The following is a 21,896-nucleotide window of genomic DNA, read 5'->3' as shown; positions in this document are numbered from 1 at the left end:
CTCTAGAATATCTTTCACTGCTCTCTAGTCTGTGTAGTCTGAGTGTGAACTTTAAATGGCCTTTTTATAGATTACAAGGTCTCAGTGGTAGCACCAGAAGAACACTGGAGCAATGGAAGGGCCAAGGTAAAGCCAAAGGTGGGCAAGCTGTGTCCCACATTGGTGGCAGACTGCGTGTCAATTAAAAATTAAACTACAGGCTACAAAAAGGGGGTTGGAGGACACATGCAGCTCACAGGCTCTATTTTACGCATCCCTGCCTAATCCAGAGGATAATACATGAATGCATTGTGTTTGTGAGAAATGTCTTTCCTTTAAGTAATGATAGAAATCCAGAAATAGGGGACAATGGAAGACTGAGGTTCTGTCAAGGGGTTCTTGTCCTCTCTTCCTATGTTCTGGAGCCATCCCTGCAAGGTTTGATTAGGTTTGTTAGAAAACTAACCCTTGGACAGTTTATTATTTTTTGAATGTGAAATTTGAATTGATCATGTTTTGCATACTGTATATATTCATGTATAAGTCTAGAAATTTAGGTCAAAAAATTGACTTGAAAAATCTGAGTCGACTTATCCATGGATCAATGTAAGTACTGTATCTTAACTCTCATTAAAAAGAAAGAAACGTCCCCTGGTGAAAGGGAAGAGTATAATGTGTCTTGGAAGCACTCTACTCTCTCATCCATCCAGCCTTAAGAGTGAGCACAAAGAGCTATGTCTGCTGGAATTTTGTGAGTTTTTAACATTGTTTTGCTTTGCTTCATCCTTTGCTAAATGCTCCTAAGTTTTACCCTCGATTTATCCATGAGTCATATCAAAATCCATAATTTTGGCTCCAAAATCTGCCCTCGACTTATACATGGGGTCGACTTATAGTTGAGTATATATGGTACATGCACATACATATACACTGCCCTCATAGAATTGCTAGTCAAATAAAGGACATGACTCCTGTCCTTTAATGGTTGTGTAGAAGAAGGAACTCCATCAGGTGTTGAATTCCTGCTGAAATTTACTCTATGACATAACCATTAAAGGGATAGGAGTCCTGTCGTTTATTTCACCTGGCAAGTCTACTCCTCAATAACAAATATAATAAAGGAAACTTAGGCCTGTTACAGACTGCCAAAATAAAGCTGCTTCGAGTCTCTTTGGAGGTATACTATTTAAATGACGCATGGGTCCTAAGAGTTCGGAAGTCGCGCCAAAGCCACACTCCATTCCTAAGCACCAGAGTGCAGCTTTTGGTGCAGCTTCTGGATTCTTAGGGTGCATGCATCATTTAAATAGCATACCTCCAAAGAGAACCGAAGCAGCTTTATTTTGGCAGTCTGTAACAGGCCATAGAAAGTTATAACACATCACCAGGCATCATCCTCCACACAATCTTGAACTTTTGCAGGAAGAGAGCACATCTATGTGTTCTGAGGGAGAGGGAGATATCTGGGGTGTTTGTTTTGCTTGCGTAGGCTTCTCTTGTGATTTAGCATTCTGAATTAACTGATGTTTCCCTAACAAATGGGCAGAAGGGAATGAAAATTCTGGTATGGAGCTAGTAAATGTTAGATCAGAAAGACTGCTTACTCATATATGAAACTGTCCAGTTATTGAGATCTAGTCCAGTTAGTGCCCATACCCTCTGAGTTGGTTAGGGGTGAACGCTTTGGACTACCCACAAGAGCTTCATTGCCCTTACCAGCAGCAAAAATATACCGATATAGAGTAGTTAAAATTAAAGAGAGAAATCACAATTGCAGTAATCATTATGAACCACCTAAAGGTATTTCAGAACATTTTTTCCATCTCAAATCACCCACAATCTCCCACTGAAATCTAAGACAAAAATATGTTGGGTTTTTTTTCCTGTTTTAACATCTTGTTGTAAGCTGACTTTAAAATATTTTATTGACAGATGATTTTAAAATGTTTTGAATAAAATGAAGAACAGATGTTTGCAGAAGAGTGTTTGGACCTGGGTTTGTCTGTAAGAAGACATAGAAGGAGAAAAAGTGGTACCTGAAAGACACTGAAAATCCACACATGATTTTTTTGTTTTTGGAGCAAAGTTTCCACATCAGATGCCTTAGGTTTTGGAAAGTCTTTAGCTCATCAGTTTCTCAAAGTCACATACTGACGATTGAGTTCCTGATCATGGAAAATAACCTTTATTAGTGTTGTCACAGGGCTCTTTTGGATGGTTCTCTCCCCCACCCCCAAAAAGAATTCTGTAGAAATTTCAGATGAAATGAAAATAATGTTAATGAAGAGGTATGTGGGTGGAATTTTAACACACTAAATTGCCACCAGATTTGAACCAAAGCAAAATTAGCTCTGAAATAACTGAAAGATGTGGAAGGGACAATTAAAAGAACCTAAATGAGATATAACAAAAATTTCTCAGGACAAGATTGCATGTCAGTGCAGGCTAGGTGTAAGCCATCTGAATTATGAATACTTGCAAGATAAGGGTATATAAATATTTTAAGTAATTTTTACAAGTGATGTGAACATTCTGATTCTTCCACCCGTGTTTTTCCATGTCAGAGTACAAAACCACTTAGAAAGATCTGATCTTTATAAAGCCAATTTTATGCTGAGAGTAGAAATCTAGTTTTGAAGCAGAGAAAAATATCATAAAATAAAATATCATTGTACTGGGATGTTCAGGCAACAGGTATATACCCTTTTTGTCAGTTGTTAGTCAAAACTGAATGTGTAGACTGCCTTTGTTGGCAGACAATTAATTTGGGGTTCATGAGCATTTCACTTCTTGTGATATGAAAACTCTCTGTGAAGTATGAGCTGTTATATCTGATTAACATATAGGTCAGGAGATTTTGCAGTCAACACATATATGCCATCACCTTTGAACCGTATTGTGCAAAGTTGTGTTTTTATGGGCTGATACACACCAGCGGCGGAACGCCGCCCCTTTATGTTGCACAGCATTGCGGCAGCAACTAAACCCCTAGAGCGGCTTCTTTTTTGTGGCGTTGCAAGCAGGAAGGAGCACTGCCATGATGCCACTTCCTGCCAGTAACGTCTGGTTGCTGTACAACAGCAGCAGCATCATGGCGGCCCCCGTATGGATGGGAGGCCGTCATGATATCAGTGTCTGTACCTATTAGGGTTTGGAAACGTGTGGTTGCTGAGCGCTCCCAAACCCTAAAATCACCACCGCTATGCCACAAAGCTCCTGTGTGTACCGGGCCTTCACCATCTTTATTAAGATTATGTTATGAGAGAAGTAGCTCCAAGTTCACTAATCTGGAATTACGGGAGTGTGATGCAATGAATACATTTAAATGAACTGACCATAGTTTTAACCTCCTTACTGCTGACTAGCCTTTTATTCCATTTTTTTCCTGGTGGGTTTCTTTTCTTTTCTTTTTTTTGATACACTTTTTGGGAAGAATGATTTCACATCAGTCTTGCCAAGGGGGCAGTACTCTAATGTATCCAAACAAGAAGTCATTTGGTTCCTTTTCACTAGATTGGATATGGGGAATAAGAGACTGGTGACAAATTTGTTTCCAGATCCACATATCCTTAAAATCACATGTGTTGCTAGGACTGAACTGTTTGGTTGTAATAAGTCCTGTACATTCTTCTTGTACTTCTTAGTTTCAAACACGCCTGCTGTAAGTAATTGGTGGGTCTGTTTATCATGGGGCCTGAAACAGATGGGCCAAATTGCACAGTTTTCTGCAGCATTCAGAGCATAACATTTAGATGATGCAAACCCCAAACATGGTGGGAAGCTGCACTGTACCCACATCATCTGAAAAGAATTGGGCCCAAAGGAGGGGTAAAATACAGCTCCTTTTGCTGGCCCAGTTCAAAACTCTGGTGGCAGCCCAGATCGGGGCTGGGCACATGTGGCTGCTGTGTCCTCGGTATGCCATGCTTTTTTAAACCCATCTGTTTTGACTCAGGTTAAATTTGAGGGCAGGCTTATGTTGTTCAGGCACTGCTTCAGATCTGATGAAAATCTGAATTATTTATGTACAATCATTTTTAATAACTCTTAACAACTCTGTTATTAAGGACTCTGTTATTAACTCTTGTCATTAATAACTTTATTATTAAGATATTATTTTTAAGCATTCTGAAATCTAATTAAAACAACGAACTTTGGCTCATTGTAGAAATTAGTAAATGGATATAGTCATATGTTTCACAAATTGAATTTGTGAAATTACGAGGACTTATTTCCAACTAGTTGATAAATTTGCACTTTTCAGTTTAACTTGAACATTTATGCAAGATTTGCAATTAGTAGGTTTGCACTGGATTCATTGGCAATTTCATGTAATTTGGTTTTCATTAACTGAATTATAATATTAGTAAATGTAATTTTTCTTTGGTGTATTATCTTGTGGTATGTTGATAGGATTACAAAAGGACTGCATGCTTTTTAGGCATTATTGTGCATGATGTTTGGCTTTGTCCATGAACCCTTAGTATTTAAAGTTGCAGATAGTGATGGATGATCCCATTTGAGTGGGATGGTGAATCCACTTTGGGTTTTGGTCTGAATTTTAAAGGAGTTATCTAAGATGCTAAACCATATGTGTAAAATCAGTTCAGGATTTATGTTTATGGAATAGCTCCTTCGAAGGTCAGTCTAAAATCTGAAGCAGATCCACTTCTTCACTAACATGCGAGCTACAAGCCAGCTCCACCTGACTTGTGTATTTACTTTTCCAGATTGTTTGGCTTCTTTTAATATTATTTGAAGTTTCCATTTTGCTATGGCATTGATGCTTTTAAAAATCTTAAATAGATATAAGTTAAGATGCAAATAAAATTTGATAAGTATTATTTTTTATTATTCTTTGCAAATACTGTATAACAAAGAGAGATAGAGAGAGAGTAGGGAGGCTAAGAGAAAGAAAGTCAACTGATGAGGATCAATATATATTAATATATATTGGTCAGACCTCCCCTGGAATATTGTGTCCAGTTGTGGTGCAACAACAGAGTGCAGCTTTCTGAGATACATCATGAGGATACATCATGGGTCTCCCTCTTTGGTAAGTCCCATACAGCTTTGTCAAGGCTGCGAGCCTTTCAGGATCTGACTCCGCATTTGAGGAACAGTCTTCTTTAGCACCTTTGACAGGAAGAGCATTGTATCTGCTTTCGCAAAGGATTGAAGACATTTCTCTTTGATTAGTCGGATTTCTGAGTTGCTGAGTGTGCCTAAGGTTGTCAGCATGGGTCGTGGCTGATAATGAGTTGTTTTACTATAGTAGTATGTTTTTCTAGCATTTTAGTCTTTTTATTGTCTGTGTTTTATCGTCTGTTTTTGCTTATATGTTATAAATTATTATTATTATTATTATTATTATTATTATTATTATTAGCAGAGCATGGATGGCCATCTGTCAGGAGTGCTTTTGATTGTGTCTCCCTGCACGGCCCTTGAGATCTCTTCCAAGTCTATGGCTCCATTCACACTGTGAAAATAACCCAGTGTGAAACCAGGTTATTTTCATGGTGTCCACATTTGCCCTTACTGCACTCAGTGCAGTTTGCAATGGGGCTACCAGAAAACCACTCAGGCCCACTTAACCCAGTATATTTGATACCGGGTTTTTCTCCGCATCTTTTTTAAGAGCCGCAATGATCCACATCTTCAGTAGTGTGAGTATGCTACCGAATCGATTCAGATTTCACTGCACCTCCATTTTAAATCGCTCTGATGGCAAGCATGAATGGCAACAGGATTAAAATGCCACAGAGGGATTTGGGAACAGAAAACATAGAGGGAACAGTATTGCATCACTGTGGAGATCCAGATCTCCTCGGGACAAAACAGTAAGTGTAAATGCCCCCAATAGAGGATTCTGTGATTCTATGGTATAAAGCAGGTTTGTTTTAGTCATGTTCCTATTTTCAGTGTTGGAGGGTGTGTTTCTCATTATGATCCCACAGCTTGACTATGTTTTGTATGTCATATTAGACTGTGTCTGAACATCAGGAACTGGCTTTAGTATAAGTGTGTGTGTGTGTGTGTGTGTGTGTGTGTGTGTGTGTGTGTGAGCCTTCTAATTTGCCTATTAGATTTAGATTTTTTTCAAACTATTTTTGCCAAATATATTCTATTTGTAATCTCTTCCCCCTTCCTTTTTCTAGGTTCCAATTATGTGAGTCCCCGTCCAGCTCATGCCAACATGAACGCCAATGCAGCTGCAGGGCTTGCGCCTGAGCATATCCCTACTCCAGGTGCAGCCCTCTCTTGGCAGGCTGCCATCGATGCTGCCAGGCAGGCCAAATTGATGGGAGCTGCTGGCAATGCAACAATATCCACTGCTAGCTCCACGCAGAGGAAACGGCAGCAGTATGGGAAACAGAAAAAACAGGGTACCACTACAGCTACACGTCCTCCCCGGGCATTGCTATGTTTAACACTGAAAAATCCCATTCGGAGGGCATGCATCAGTATTGTTGAATGGAAATATCCTTTTTTGATGTAGTCTCATAGACCAGCAAGTTGTCAATATGCATCAGGTTTAATTTACAAATATGAATGAACACGTGTATTAGGCTAAACTGAAGCACTAGGATGAATCACTTTAAACAAGCTGCATATGATTGGTCTCTATCTAGACTATTAAAGCACAAGGCAGGCTTTCTTATGGTAACACAGCTCCTAAGGGCACACTTCTTGACCTTCTTATGCTGAAATATTGTGTGTATTTTGATAGGAAACAAGAAACTGTCTACCTTCCAAACTTCCAAATCTTCATAACAGGGATGGTGGTTAGGCTAGGAGGGAAATATAAAAATGGGCCTGTAAATAAAAGTTTCACTGATATCCTCCAGCATCCCCTTTTTTGTGGTGCTGATTTTTAATCATTTCAATTATTTTTCTTTCTTACCTTATCTTCCTCACAAGAGCTCAGAATTTTGGCATACTGTGATGGATAGCTAACTTTTTTTTGGGGGGGGGGGGGTCCAAAATAAGTAAACCAGTATGACTTCTTTTATATTTCAACAACCATGTATCTTCAGGTAGAGCACACAAGTAAAGGCCTTATACATATATAAGACTAGTGATGGCTGAACAGATTGATGTGTGTAAAATGGAGGGATGCACTGATGAGATCTGGAAATAACAGAACGATGCAGTCAAGTTTGTCTCTAAGAGAGGATAGTCTCAAAACCATACAACAAAAATAGCTGAAATTCTTCAGTGAGTCTTTCAGATACCAGAATACTAAGCCAGAGCACATATTTATGTTTGTTATGAGTTTTCTGCTAAGAAATGATATCCCTTTGGTAGGTTCACTACCATCCTGCTACACTGGCTATCATGATAACTAAGAATGATGTCTCCTCTCCATGTTCAGAGTAGTGTCCTAGGGCTGACACACAACATTTTTCTGCTTGAGGAACTCTTCAAGAGCGCTACTAACTAATGACATGGTAAAACTACCAATATCTGACCAGTGGTAGGATAATGTACTGCGTCCCATTTGTGGATAGCTTCAACATATCATTATATTCAATTGTATGAAAAGGAACTTTCCTTTCTCTGTTGAGGCAAAGTACAAGAATGCTCCCCTGCCTCTGTCACTCCATTTACGAAAGCCATCCAGATTGGTAACTGAATTATTACTTCAAAACTGGTACCAAGATGCATCCTCTACTATATCTGAGATCATCAGTGAGCTTTCCTAAAGAGAAAAGAACCATCAAGTGATATGGCTTACTGTTCTGTCTTTTAATGCTTCACCAGTCAGCATCCATATCTGCTGCTTGAGGCAGCCAGCTCCGCACTGATAGGATCAACTCTGCAGTGCACCTTTGATTGTCAGATCATGGAAAACCATTGGGTGCATTTATCACTATTTCTGCTTGTGAACTTCTAAGAAGATGTCTGGTTGGCCCCATTTGGTGACAGAGGGGTAGCTTGTGGTCTGAGAAAAGAGATTCCTTATGATGAAATTATGAGGGTTCCCCAGCTTGGACCACAAACTACTAGTGGACAGTGTTGAAACCCACAGTCTATGAATCTAATCCAGCCAGTCTAGTTTTATGTTCACTTAAAATTGCTTAATGTAATTAAATAATGTAAGTAAGCACTACAATTCAATTTAATTTAAGGGAGACCCTTAGCAAAAGAGAAAAAAACCTACTTTGTTACAATGGTGCTGCAGGTTAATACAATTGCCGATTTCTGCTGCATATCAAATAAAATCTGAATGTTAGATATACCATGGTAGACTGGACCAGGAATCCATCAAGGAGAGCCCTTTCTTCCCTTAGGGGACAGTGAGATATTTTTGGCAGCACAGAGGCAGGCACTGTTGCAGCTCAGTATATGACATGGAAGTACATTGTACTACTGAAATAAAACTTACATGGGTCTGTACTAGCAAGCTTTATAACTAGATATAAATATAGGTGTATAACATCGTAACAATTCTCAAGCTTAGTCATAATGAAACCATCTCTCTCAGCTTCACCATTCACCATCTCACCTCTTGGACTTTGTACTAAAAAAAATATATCTAAGAATTCCTTTAAAAGTTGTTCCTGTGAGAAATTAAAACTTTATCCACTTTAGTAAGAAGGATGGTGGGTTGAGCAGAAATTTTGATTTACTTCTGCCATTGCAATAGATTGTGCAGGTCACGATAAAATTGTGAATAGGGCACTAGCTGTCTGAGACAATTGGGACAAAATGTGCATCTTTAACCAGATGCTAATTACTTCTTTATAGTTCATATTGACCTACTTTTCCATGTTTCAATCTTATAATGAACTATCCTTCAGAAACTAAAACTTGCATAGTCATAGACAAGCAGTAATATATTTTACATTTCTTATTCTCTGTAGGCAACAATTGCATCTATTAAACTTAACACCAAACTTACAGTGTTCCTAAGGCTCAGTTTATGTGAAGAAACAGGCATGGAAACAAAATATCATGGGGGCAACTCCACATGCAATATATTGTTTAATATGTTGTAACACTAATACCCTCTACAGGCTTTCATCATTTTTCATCAATTCAGCATTGTTTATTTGCTGTTTATGTTGATATGGCGAAGATGTGCAGGTATTTTAATAGAGTAGGGTAGGATAGGGAGGTGCTTTATTTTATATATTTCCAAAGATTCCCACACTCCTACTTGCATTTCTGAATTGAGTGATACACTATGTTAAGCAATGCTATGTTATACTATGCTGTACTGTACTGTACTGTGATATATTATATTATATAATGTTGTTGTTGTTGTTGTTTTGTGCCTTCGAGTCATTTACAACTTTGGGCAACCCTAAGGTGAATGTATCATAGAGTTTTCTTGGTAATGTTGATTTAGAGGGGGTTTACTAATGCCTTCCTCTGAAGCTGAGAGTCTGACTTGCTTAAGGTCCCCCAGCAGAATTCCATGGCATTTGAACTCTGATCTCCTGGAGTCCTATTTCAACACTAAAACTATTACATTGCGCTAGCTCTCTATGCTCTGATCTACTTTTCTCCACTCTATTATAGTGTTGAAAATTGTATTTGAATCTCTACAGTGACAATCACATCTGGCTTCATAGCACAATGAACACATGGCAAATGGCAAAGGTGCTCTGATGTGCATTTTAGTGACTTTCTAGAATTTGGGTATGTCATAAATGGCTGACATTGTACATCTATCCTGTAAAAACCCTACTCTGTCTTATATGCTGCCATTATGTGACTTCCGTCTTGCCTGATAAGCAGGGTACTCTGTGAGAAATGCCTTTGCAATTTGCAGTGAAAGAGAGAAACTCAGAAATGAGGATGCAGCCATATTGAATCTCAGAGTTGTATACCAGCTTAAATAAGGATTTTATCACATAGTTTAATAACTGAATTGCCGTTGTCAAATTCAATTCAAATTCGGGATACATCCTGATTTTATCACATAGATATTAGGCGCCGCTGCCACCAGGCAGGTGCATTCTGGGTAACATCCGGCTAGAATCTGAGTTCAGCTGGCCAATTTGCAAAGCTGGTTGCTCCTGGCTTTGCAAATCAGCTGAACTTGTATTATAGCCAAATGTTACCTGGGATGCCCAGTGGTGGTGGCAGCAAAAACATGCGATAAAATCCAGATGTATCCCAAATTTGAATTGAATTTGGCAGCAGTAATTCAGTTTTTTAAACTATGCAATAAAATCCAAAGTCTGTCTGTCTACTCCATCTGTGTATAACAAGAGCTGGAGTCCATATTACAGCAAGTGTGCATTTACTCACACTTGTTTGTGTTACTATCTTTCTACCCTATCACAGTGCAAAAAAAAAAAAATGTCTGTAGGGACTTTGATGCTCTTCTGGAAGCTCTGAAAATAGTATTTTGGGAAATGCAAGGAGTGAAACAAACCTGCTCTGTGCCAACGCATATAATTTTAAATAGAACTCCTGGTAGGAATGTTTCTGGTGTTACACAAAGTAAGCTGCCATTTATTTTAATAAAGTTGATTGTGCCCTTTAAACAACCTCGTGAGAGGTATTGTGCCTGTGTAGATGCATGTGTGCATGCACATGCACACACAAACAAAAGTAACCTTCCTTCAGAGATTAAAATGAAGAGTGTTAAAAATAAACTTTCACATGGTATTTTAAAGCCCCTAGTGCTTCTTTCAATATTTCTTTCATTCCTTTTCAAAAGGTAACAAAAGAAGGTTGAAAAATGGTTAACAATTGTATAGAAGGATTTGGGATATATAAAAAGATAGGAATAGCAGCAGTTTGAAACTATAATGAAAATGCAATAAGAAAGCTAGGAAACTTGTTTGAGGTGCATAGTCTAATAAATAACAGCCCAACCCAAGAGATTCTAAATAAATTAATAAATTCTAAGTAAAGAAAAGAAAACTTTTAAAGAAACCTGTGTTTATTCTGGCACGCGACTAGCTTACTGTGCTTTTGACATATTAGGAAGAAACTTGGCTGGGAGGGTTGGAAAGCACTTTAAAAGGCACATGTTTCTTTTCAAAATACAAGGGATTATGAACGTCTTCTTTAAACAAAATTCTTTTAAATCTTTTCTCCTGTTTCAGTGCAGTTGTTGAATGTTATTTTTTTTTAAAAAAAGGCTTCCTTAACTCCATTCCTCAGACCATTTGAAATTATTATTTTACTGACTATTTTTGCCAATTGTGTGGCCTTAGCTATCTATATCCCTTTTCCAGAAGACGACTCCAATGCTACTAATTCCAATCTGGTAAGTCCTTGTTTTCACTAATTATTTTATTGTTACCTATTATATGTTTGTTGCCACTTGTATGCCTTGTTCAAACTCAGCACAGAGGCTTGAGGAGCCACAGGTTTACATCATCAAAATGTTTGGATTTCAGATTAAAGGAATGTTGGATTGTGTATGATTTAAAATAGCGCCTCTTTCATTGCTTTTGCTTTGACACATGCACCTTTCTAGACTATACATTTGGAAGTACGTTGTACATTTGTATCAACTTTATTACCATGAAAGTCTTAGAAAGCTTGCTGAATGATATTTTTTTTGTTAGAAATCCCTGCAATGACAATTCTCAGACTTCCCCTATAAAATGGCAAAACTGGTTGGTCTGTAGTATAGGTATGCCTTCTTGGAGTCAAGAAGTTTTGGTTTTGTCTTGTTTTTAGTAACAAAATGTTTGAATATGTTGTGAAGGCATTTTCTGCAATTTGTTTTTAATGGCAGCTTCTCCATGCATGGCATATTTCTGTTCTGTTTCATGTAACAATATTGTTTAATTTTTTGGCTTTCCTCATAGGTTATGAGAAGTGTCAGGATCAAGTTTTAGGAAAACCTAGCATGCATTCCCATTACACATTGACTTTTCGCTGTATTTGAAAAGATAATGGCTCTCCCCCCTTCTTGCCTAGAATGAGTTCTGTAAATGCAAAGGACAGTGGTAGTATTTCAGCCAGGAAGTCAGCATAGACTTGTTTGCTGAGAGAGGGAGAAAACATAGAAATCTATTTACATTTGGTATATTATGAAGATATGGTAAATATGTGAGAGAAACTTAAAATTCAACATTGTACAATGTAATCCCTAACATCAGGATAAAATATTTCCTCTGCTCCTTCACAACAGAGGATGCACATGCTCAAAACCCCTAGTGCTATGAATGGGAAATAGCAAAATCTTGATTTTGTTCTAAATGTATAAGTGTTTTGTTTTGTTTTGTTTTGTTTTTTGTGAAAGAGAGAGTGACCAGAGAAGAAAAATGCAGCAAAGGAAAGGCACAAGGGTGAATTGAATCTGGATGGGTGTGTATTAAAAATTTTCTAGAGGAATGGGACTGGAAAATAATGGTTGCATTTTCAAAACAGAGGCAGCAGAGCATGCATGCCTGTTCTTTGGGGTTTGGTTACTGTGCCAGAGTACCTTTCATGAAGCTGTTTCTAGTGAGTAGAAAGAGAAACAAAGGGTTCAGAACGTAGCTTGAAAATAAGTCTTAGGTATGAAGTTTCAAGCTTTTGTTGTTTTTCTTTGGAAAATGGGAAAAAGTGGGGAATGACTGATGCATTGTAGGTCTTTCAAAGAAGATTTATACGATTTAACCATCACTTGAATTGTATGTAGCAAAGAACTACTGTTTTCTGATTATTTGCTTTAAAGCTGGTACTGGAGCCCAGACTGAAGCATTGTCAGTACAGATATTTGAGTCTTATCATAGCACACACATTCACATCTGGAATTCATTCATGCAAGTACTAGCAAATCAACAATAACCTGGGATGCATGATTTTTGATCTCTAAAATTAAAACATACCAGGGAAACTGGTAAAAGTAAGTAAGATTTATTAGTAGCTGGTAAAATATATCAGCACTTTGGATATATAGCATACCATGTTGTGATGCAGAGTTTGTCATGGGAAATATTTTTCTAGGACCTTGTAATTTGATTTTGCAGCTATCATGTGGAAACTGTGATGGTATGAAAGTATGAATTTAAAGGATGCTTTCCATATTTTACAGTGGCAAATTGACTGCAACCAGTTCTGCTGCCTGTTGATTGTCATCATGTAAGAAGATCCAGAGTAAATGACTTATTTCTTCCTATGCACTAACCCTGCAGTTGCTGGTTCAGCCACAGAATGACATTGGCATATCCACGCAATAGGGTTTTTTGTGTGTGTATTTTTGTACACTATCTCACAAGTAAACCTAAGACACACCAGGGGATGAGTAAAGTGTTGCTTTGCCTATAGAAGGTTCAACGTTCAGATATCTTTAGTAGAGCAGTGAAGGACTTCTGTGTAACAGACAAGAAAACTTTTTCTAGTTGTTTTAGACCAAGAATGAGAAACTACCAATGGTTAGTTTCCCCTGTCTCTTATATATTTTTTCTACTTAAAAAAAGCTAAAAATATCCGCAGATAACTAGGGGCTTGTCTACACAAGGGGGAAAAAAACCATACTCCCACAGAATCTAGTATAATAAGGCTAAATCATGTGTGGCATTATCCACACTAAACCTGGGGTGTACCACTTTTACCTGGTTTAAAAAAAACCACTGTTGCAGGAAGGTTTTTCCCATGGCACCACTACTGGCGCACAGTCACTTTTGCTGAGGTCACAGTGGTGCCAAGGAGGGAAAAACAGGGATAAGTTGCTTTATTTTTGGAAGTGATAAACTCCTGTGTAATCTGACAAAGATGGTTAAAGAAAAATATCTTCCCACTTTGACTACAAATAACAAAAATAAGTACACATTAACAAAGAAGCTTGTAACAATTTTGCACAGGCCAGTAACTTTTCGCTACCATAATTTGACAGGCTGATTAAATTGAACTAAATGTAGCAAGGGAACATATTAGTTATCTTTCTGGGTACATTTTCCAAACTTGAAAACTGCTGTGTGTCTGTATGTGCACAGAGGTTAAGATAAGTGTTTTAAATCTCAGTGGGCTATTTTGTTTAGTTGGTATGTTCATTGTGGTTTCATAGTATTCACCTTGTTATAAATTATATTTCCTCTGAGACTAATCCATTCATGAATTCCATATTTTTACAGGAGGGGGAAGCTACAGTTGTTTTCTGGTAAAGTCTCAAAATGGATTTCAACAGGGAGAAATGTAAGGTTCTATATTTAGGGAGGGGGAAAATGAAATATAAGATATAGGATGGGGACACCTGGCTTGTCAACAGTATTGTATATGTGAAAAGGAACTAGGCGTGTTAGTAGACCACAAGTTGAATATGAGTCAACAGTGTGATGCAGCAACTTAAAAAGCCAATGTGATTCTAGGCTGCATCAATAGGAATATAATATCTAGATTGAGATAAGTTAATAGTGTCATTCTATTCTGCTTTTGGTCAGGCCTTACCTGGAACACTATGTCCATTTCTGGGCACCACAATTCAAGCTTGATTGTTTCCAGAGAGGGGCAGCAAAAATGATGAAAAGTCTAGGGACTAAATGAATGGGGATGATTTAGGGAGCTGAGTATGTTTAACTTGGAGAAGACTGAGAGGTGACATGATAGCCATGCTTAAATATTTGGAAGGATGTCATATTGAGGATGGAGCAAGCTGCTTTTCCAGAGACTCATACAAAGAGCAATGGATTCAATTTAAATATTAGGAAGAATGTCCTGATGGTAAGAGCTGTTTGACGATGGAATATGCTGCTTCAGAGTGTGGTGGAGTCTCCTTCTTTGGAGGATTTTAACAGGGTTTTATTTTTATACAGGGGTTGCATTGTGTATTCCTGTATAACATGGGTTGGATTGGATGACTCTTGTGGTCTCTTCCAACTTTATGATTCTATATCTATTTATGCATTTAAACAGAGGTAAGAATTGATGAATCCATTAGTTCATCTGTCTGATGAAATAGTCGTTGAAACAAAGACTAAGTTGAAAACCATCCATGTACAAGCCATCAAACATGTCAGAAGATCTTTTCTCCAAATATGTTTTGTTTTATTTGAACAGGACAAATTCTTCAGTACGTTAAAATCTTCAAAATAAAGGAACATATGAAGGTGCCTTATGCTGAATCAAACAGTGCCCTGTCTTGTAAAGTACTGCCTTCTGTGACTGACAGCAGCTTTGAAAAATCTTAGGCAATGGTCTTTCCCATCAGTTATAACCTGATTCTTTAACAGATGATGAACATGGGATCTTCTGCTATGTAAAGCATATGCTCTAATCAAAGACCGAGGGATTATCTTTTTCCATGCTATAGCTGTACTGCTTAGTTAACATGGTGCCTATATTAGAACTGTTACTTTTATATCACTAAGAAACTGAATTCGGTAATCTATTCAGTTCCAATATAGCAAGACAGCTAAAATAGTTTTGCAGTCCAGTATGAAACTTTGCTTCATGCAAACTGAAAAATTACAAGATCATGTCAATTTATTGGTTCTTGGCTTAGAACATAGGGTAAGAGCCTAGGTTAAGATTACAAGGTTAAGTAGAACTGTGATGACCCTTGGACACTCTGATTTAGTTTGAGGTCTGAGACTGTAGAAATCTGCTTAAAAGATGGCTGATGCAGTAGTAGGGGAAGAAAGTTGCTAAACTTAAACTTGGGGCCAAAAGGAGAAAGGAGATTAGTAATTGAGAGAAAGCAGAAAGCGCAGTGGTGGTAAAAGACAGAAAAGTCAAGGATTAACAGATGAATCTTTGCTCTAAAAGGAAATGTGCTTCATGGAATGCTTTGTCTGCATACACACACAAGCAAAAAATAAAAACCCGCTTTCATATTTCTAAGGGCTCCCTTTGGAAAGGAGAATTTATTATGAAGCCAGGCTGTACTCTGGACAATATTTTTAGTGCAAATAGCTCGTGCTCCCTGTATAGTTATGGCAGAAGATGCAGAGAAACAAAGATACCTTACCTCCGAGTTTCAAAAAATCCACATTTATTTTCATCAGCCAAACAGGGAATGTGGATTCCCACTTTCCTTCCAGTTATTATTTCCTCACTGTTATCATGAAAATGTGATATGTATTGAAGTTACATTTGTTTCAGTGCCATTGATACTGAGCTACAAGCCTTTCTTATGCTGACTACACCATTAACTCTGTATCTTTAATCGTTAGAGATTGAAGTTTTATCACGGTGTCATTAAAGTGGTATGACTCATCTAACATTCCTTCTTCCTCTAAAGAAAACAGCTCACTGCTAAAATCAGTAAAATCTTATGTCCCTTCAGATGCTGCAACACCCAGCAGCCTTAGCCAACATAGCCAATGATGAGGAATGCTGGGAGTTGCAGTTCAGCAACATCTGGAAGATAGCATGTTTCTCACCCCTGCTATACTTAGCCTCATTGAAGTAAACCCTTTATTTTACTGGAACTTATATTATGCATTGACAGCTTGGACAGACTGGTGAGAAAGGCTGGCACGACGCCCGCCTCAACTCTGCCCCCATGCCGGTATGACGCTGCGTGCCCCACCACATGGTGGCTGGCATTATGGCACTCCTCTGGCACTGCATCTAGATAATGCAGCACCAAAGGAACACCAAAAAGCTGCAGCACTGGTGGCTATGGTGCCCTTTCTGCAGCACAAAATGGAGCCACTTTTTGCAGCTCCTTTTTGCACCACGGAAAGGCCAGATCAAGGCCATGGCATGTAGTTGCTGAGGCTCCGATGTGGTGCTAAAAGGGGCAGCTGAAGGCCGTCCCTTGGGGGCAGTCTGTTGAGCCCCTGAGTAACCAGGTATCCATTGTAGAGATAATCAGGATGTGACTGAGTTTAGGTTAGCATTTCCAGCTGTACAAATAGACTAGGGTTTTGAGTTCGGTGTCTGGAGATATGATTTATATGCTCTGATGCCCTTATTTGGTGGGAGATGGAAAGACTCACTTTTTTGTTGTAGTGGAATCAATGTTTCCTCAGAATGCTGTGCTGGCATGTATTCATATATGTGGATGAACCTTTCAACATACTGAATGGTCCCTAGTTCCTATAGATGGACTCTGGAAGAAAGTGGACTTAGGAGGCAAAATTTCGTCTTGCTTTCAGAATACCCACAAGGGTTTAAGCCATTTTGTGTGTAGCCAGGTTCTCCGCCCTTTGTTTCTCCCCTCCTCTGTCTTTGGTTGCTTTAGACTGCTATTGGCTGCTAGTTGATAAACCTAGGAGGGAGTTTCACCTACTCAGTAATTGAACCTGCACAGCAGAATTTTTGTCTTTCTCATGACAACTAGCAATGATATTGTACATGTTGTACATTTCATATCAACAACCTAATATGAACAATCTAAGATATGAAGATGACACCATACTACTAGCAGACAATGTCAGAGACTTGGAACAAAACATCCAAGTTATGTTGGAAGCCATGCCATGTGCATAGGTCTGATCCAGCCATATCTACTGCCTGAGAATTACTAAAATGGTAATGATAATGCCATTTGCTTGAGGTTGATGGAAGTTGTAATACAATAGATGGGGGAGAGGAGATTGATCTAGTCCTGATGCAGAACTCCAACAAACCTACCACTTTCCTCTAGAGTAACTTTTCAAAATAACACTTTGTCAGTGAAATGGAATGGAGTTTTTAACCTAACTGGATAAAATTATTTATTTATTTTTATTCTATTTTGAATCTCTTTTTGCTTTAATAGCATTTGTATTGTTTGGTTTTATCATAATTAGCCACCTTGTGTGCCATTCTTTGAAAGAAAAACAGTGTATAAATCTAAAGAAACAGAATTTTCTGTCTAATTTGCTTGCAGCCGCTCTCTGTGATTTCAGACAGGAGTCTTTCCTGTTCAGAACTAGAGATGCTTGGGGCTGCATGTGGAATCCTTTGAGTGTAAAGCATGCACATTGTTACTGAGCTTCAGCTCCTCTAACTCTGATATGACAATTATAAAAGAAAATAAAAGAAATTTTTGATAGTAATGTGCAGACCTTTATCATATTTATCTACTGTCTTAATATGCATGTGATGAGTTTGTACCAGAATGCTGATGCTAGAGGTCAATGTTTCAGTTTCCAAGCCACTGCACTTCTTGATCACAGGCTAGGTAGCAGCCATGAAAACTGCAAGCTGAATGTACATAAACTAAATTCCTGTTAATTAGTTTGGTAAATAGATTCTAGAGTATCTGTAGAAACTTGAACATTTGATTTTGTAAAGTTTTATATTTTGTACCATGTACCTATTTTGTTTATTTCATTTTTTATTTATGTACATTGTACTTTGTATGAGACACTTCATTTACACCTATGGGAATTCCATAGGGAATGATCAGTTGTCAAGACACTAAATCATCTCATTGTGCCATTGACTCTTCATTTTGCCCATTATGTTCAGAGTAAGATTCACTATTAATAGATCAGTCATATGAGCCTTCTTGTAGAATCCACAAGACAAAGAGTTTACACATTCAACCAGAAATCATAAAGTGTTGAGTAATCAAGTGAAGTCTCTATGTCAAAGAGAACTTTAAAAATTTCTGCTACATTTCTTAAAATCCTTAATTGGAGGACTTCTGATGACTTTGATGATGCAACTGGAATTACTCTGAAGTGACTTATGTGTCGTTTGCAGGGGGTTTTTTGGTACCATGTAATAGCTGTGCAATTCTCTCTTATTTCAAAACTTGAATTTAAAATCTCTTCTGCAATCATGTTTGTACATCTTTACAGGTAGATGAAAGTTACTTGCTTAGAACCAAACTGTGGCTTCTGAAGCAGGGAGGATAGAATTGTTATATCTCTGTGAAAGCCTGCTTACTCTCTCTTGATGCCTATGAGAGAAAGAGAACACATAACTGTGCATCTGGCTTGATAACTGGTGATTACTTTTGTAGACAGCTGAGGAGATATCTGATCTGTACTGGCAATGAAGGAGTGTTGATAGGTCTTTGATATTAGACAAGTGCTGTGGATGCATATATACTAAAATTTATGAGCTGGCAAGGACATTGCATTTAATTCGGAAATTAAAGCAAAAATGATTACATTACCATGTTAAGCAGTGTTTCGTTCCATCTCTCCATCTTCTTCGCCACTACTTTTATAAACTATCTTTTGTAAATTATGTTTGGAACAAATGCAGTAGATTTACAGAAGTGAATAAGGATGGGTGATTCAGAGGGACTATTATGGATGACTGGAATTTAATATAGTCTTTATGGTTGCCTAACTAATTTTAGTTAGACCAACAATTATGCCACATGCATGGCCAGGACTGAGGAATTGCTCAGCAGAGTAATATGTGAACAGTGTCTTTGTTCTTTTGTCCTTGGCCACTATGGATATCTTAGGATATCTTTGCTTATTTCATTGTCATATGCAAACATGAACAATTTCAAACATTCTCCCTTTTTACAGGAATGTTACATGTTTTGTGGCATTTCAGGGCTTTTTTGGGGTGATGGTGAAAACATAATTTTCACAAAAATACTGCTTTTTTGTGTGAAAACCAAAATTTTGCATAGAAATCGGTGAGTTTTGGATAATAAATGTTGTTTCTTGCACATTTTTAAGAAATGAAAATTTCAGAAAACAAAATAAAAAACTCACTGCAGTTGATTATTTTTATTGGGGTGTCTCAATGTGTACATCCCTTTCCCCTGATAAGTAGAAATTTTGTGCATGTTCTTTATGTTCTGATTGTGCAGTTATGAATAACTGGTTTGCCTACAAATTTGTTATCAAAATTATTATACCATAATAAGACCTGAGAAACACCTATGCACTGTGAGCTTCTAACAGATGATCTTCAGTGCCTTACAATATTTGGATGGTTCTCTTGATACCATGATAGACTGTATTCCATGTGGTTGATATTTCCGTTTTGTCTTTCTTTTCTGAATGTTTTCTGTTTCTACTACCTAAATGAAGAATAAGTGATAATGTAGCTGCAAGTGGGCCTCGGTTTATTTTATTCCTCCTCTTTGGGAACATGAGGAAAGAATGTAAAAGTGAGAAAAAATAGTGATTATGAAATATCCTAAAAAGATAGGACAGGATTACCACTTAGTGGTCTAATTCCTGTCTTTGGGGGATGGAAATTTGATGTGCATTCCCATCACTGTATCTTTAAAAATGGCAAATATAAGCAGAAATTACATAAATGAGCAAAAGCAAGGAGACACTAAACACAACAGTCCATTAATGGCCTCAGAGCTGTTGTTTTGTTGTTTTTGTAGACTGTATATTGGTCTGTCATTTTATTCATGAAACCATCTAATAAGAGCAGTGGACAAAAGTAATGGGCATCTACCTTCCATTCTGATATTGGCTTGATCTGGCAGAGATAATTAAAATTATAATCTGCATGAAATTGTAAGGGAATCACTGGCTGCCTTTCTCTGTTAGAGGTTTCACACCATTTGTGTTTGCCAATATCTCTCTGTTTCCAGATGTTTAGTTTATGTACATATACCTGCTGAGCCTGTACAGCTTTGGACCTGACCCCACTCAGCAAGTATATAACTTGAATGTTATATTTGGGCCACCTCTTGTGGTTGCTGAACTCAGTGCTTCTCATCATAGCGCTCTGTTCCCTCCAACTGTGATGTCAACACCTTTTGCCACATGGACTATATTTGGCATTAGTGAGGTCCAGATGCCAGATTCCTGCAGTATGTGCTTTTCAACGACAACATTTCTGCAATTCCCCACTTAGCTGTGTTGGCAGTTATGCAGCTGCTTTTTGGTTTGCCTTGTTAAATTTGCATTGATGGAAAATGTTGGGATTTTGGAAGGATTCCTGCCTGTCTGCCACTAGCTCAGTGGCTTCAAAGCTTGTGTGCAGAAGGGTGGAGGGAACTGAAGAGGAGACCATCTGTGAGTGATAGTCTTTATCTAGCTTGCCAAAATTGCAAACCTGGTTTTTTTTAACTGTTACTCTCCCTAATGAAAGCTTAATGGATAAGGGTAATTAAAGTTCTTTCGAACTGAAAATAATGAGACATGAATTTTAATTTAATTTTTGTAGTCATAATCTGTGAATCCAGGTCATTTTAAAAGAACTAGGTTTGTTAAATATTATGTGTGAAAATTTTCCACTATTATGGTAACAAGTAATAATTCATTGCAATTTGTTTGAAATAAATCTCATTGTGTAAAACTACCTCTGAAAGGTACAACATTTTCTTTTATATAGCAGTTCCATTTGATTATTGTCATTATGTCCTGGTGATCATCTGTATAGTCGTAGGTTTTGAAAAATCATTGGGTGAGATTCCCACAACGGTCCGTTTTTCCTTAAAGAGTCTACGGCGGGTTACAGACGGGCAAAAAGGGATGTACTCATGACGTCATGAAGGTAGAGCCTTCAGACGGGCTTTACCTGAATGCCGTCATGAACATGCCCCCCGCATGCCCCAAGCGAGAAGAAGCGGCATTAAAAAGGTGCTGCTTTTTTCCGCTTCTTTTTGATTTGCGGCGTACCTGCGCAGCTCCGTCTGTAAGCCCCTGCACCGATACGTCAGAATTGCTACGCCGCAAATATAAGTTGCCGGTTTAAAAGCTCCGTGTCAGCTGCGTCCCATAATGGGTCGGGTTCTCGGAACATGCGTGGTTTTCAGTCAAGCTTTAATTGCAACGTCTGCTGCCATGGAGCTGTGGAAGCTGAGGCACAGCTGCGGCGCATTTTAAGCCTCGTAACCCTAACCCTAGAGCCAGTTGTCCGCATGCGTTGGTAGAACCGCGGGAAGTTGTAAGTTTTGCCGGCGGATGTTTTGGTTGTAGAAAGTGAAAAGGGAAAGTTTGGGATTTAAAGTGACCCCCTACACACATTCCTGCGCCATTCTCACCTGGGAAAGGGCACAGTTCGGCTGCTCCTGGCACAGCTGTGTGGCGGCTCCCCTTTGCCACCAGGCAGGATGGCTCAGCCATCCACCAGCACCCCGAAAAAAGGCAAGGGGACGTCTTGGTCTCATACTGAGACGGCTGACATTATAGCTATATGGT

General features: G+C 38.3%; 1 protein-coding gene across 7 annotated transcripts in view; it reads left to right on the top strand.

The window, feature by feature from the left end:
* CACNA1C (calcium voltage-gated channel subunit alpha1 C) overlaps nt 1-21,896 on the top strand; it is a 527,437-nt gene that overhangs the window by 47,547 nt on the left and 457,994 nt on the right. For all 7 annotated transcript variants that reach the window (XM_042470414.1, XM_042470413.1, XM_042470415.1 and 4 more), the window contains exons 2-3: nt 6,141-6,462; nt 11,110-11,215. In XM_042470414.1, coding sequence (XP_042326348.1) covers nt 6,141-6,462; nt 11,110-11,215 — 428 coding nt within the window. The remainder of the gene's footprint in view (nt 1-6,140; nt 6,463-11,109; nt 11,216-21,896) is intronic.

This window comes from Sceloporus undulatus, chromosome 5 (assembly GCF_019175285.1).
Source record: "Sceloporus undulatus isolate JIND9_A2432 ecotype Alabama chromosome 5, SceUnd_v1.1, whole genome shotgun sequence".
Taxonomy (NCBI): Eukaryota; Metazoa; Chordata; class Lepidosauria; order Squamata; family Phrynosomatidae; genus Sceloporus; species Sceloporus undulatus.
The sequence above is the reverse complement of the archived record's forward strand: the minus strand, read 5'-3'. Positions and strand labels throughout refer to the sequence as shown.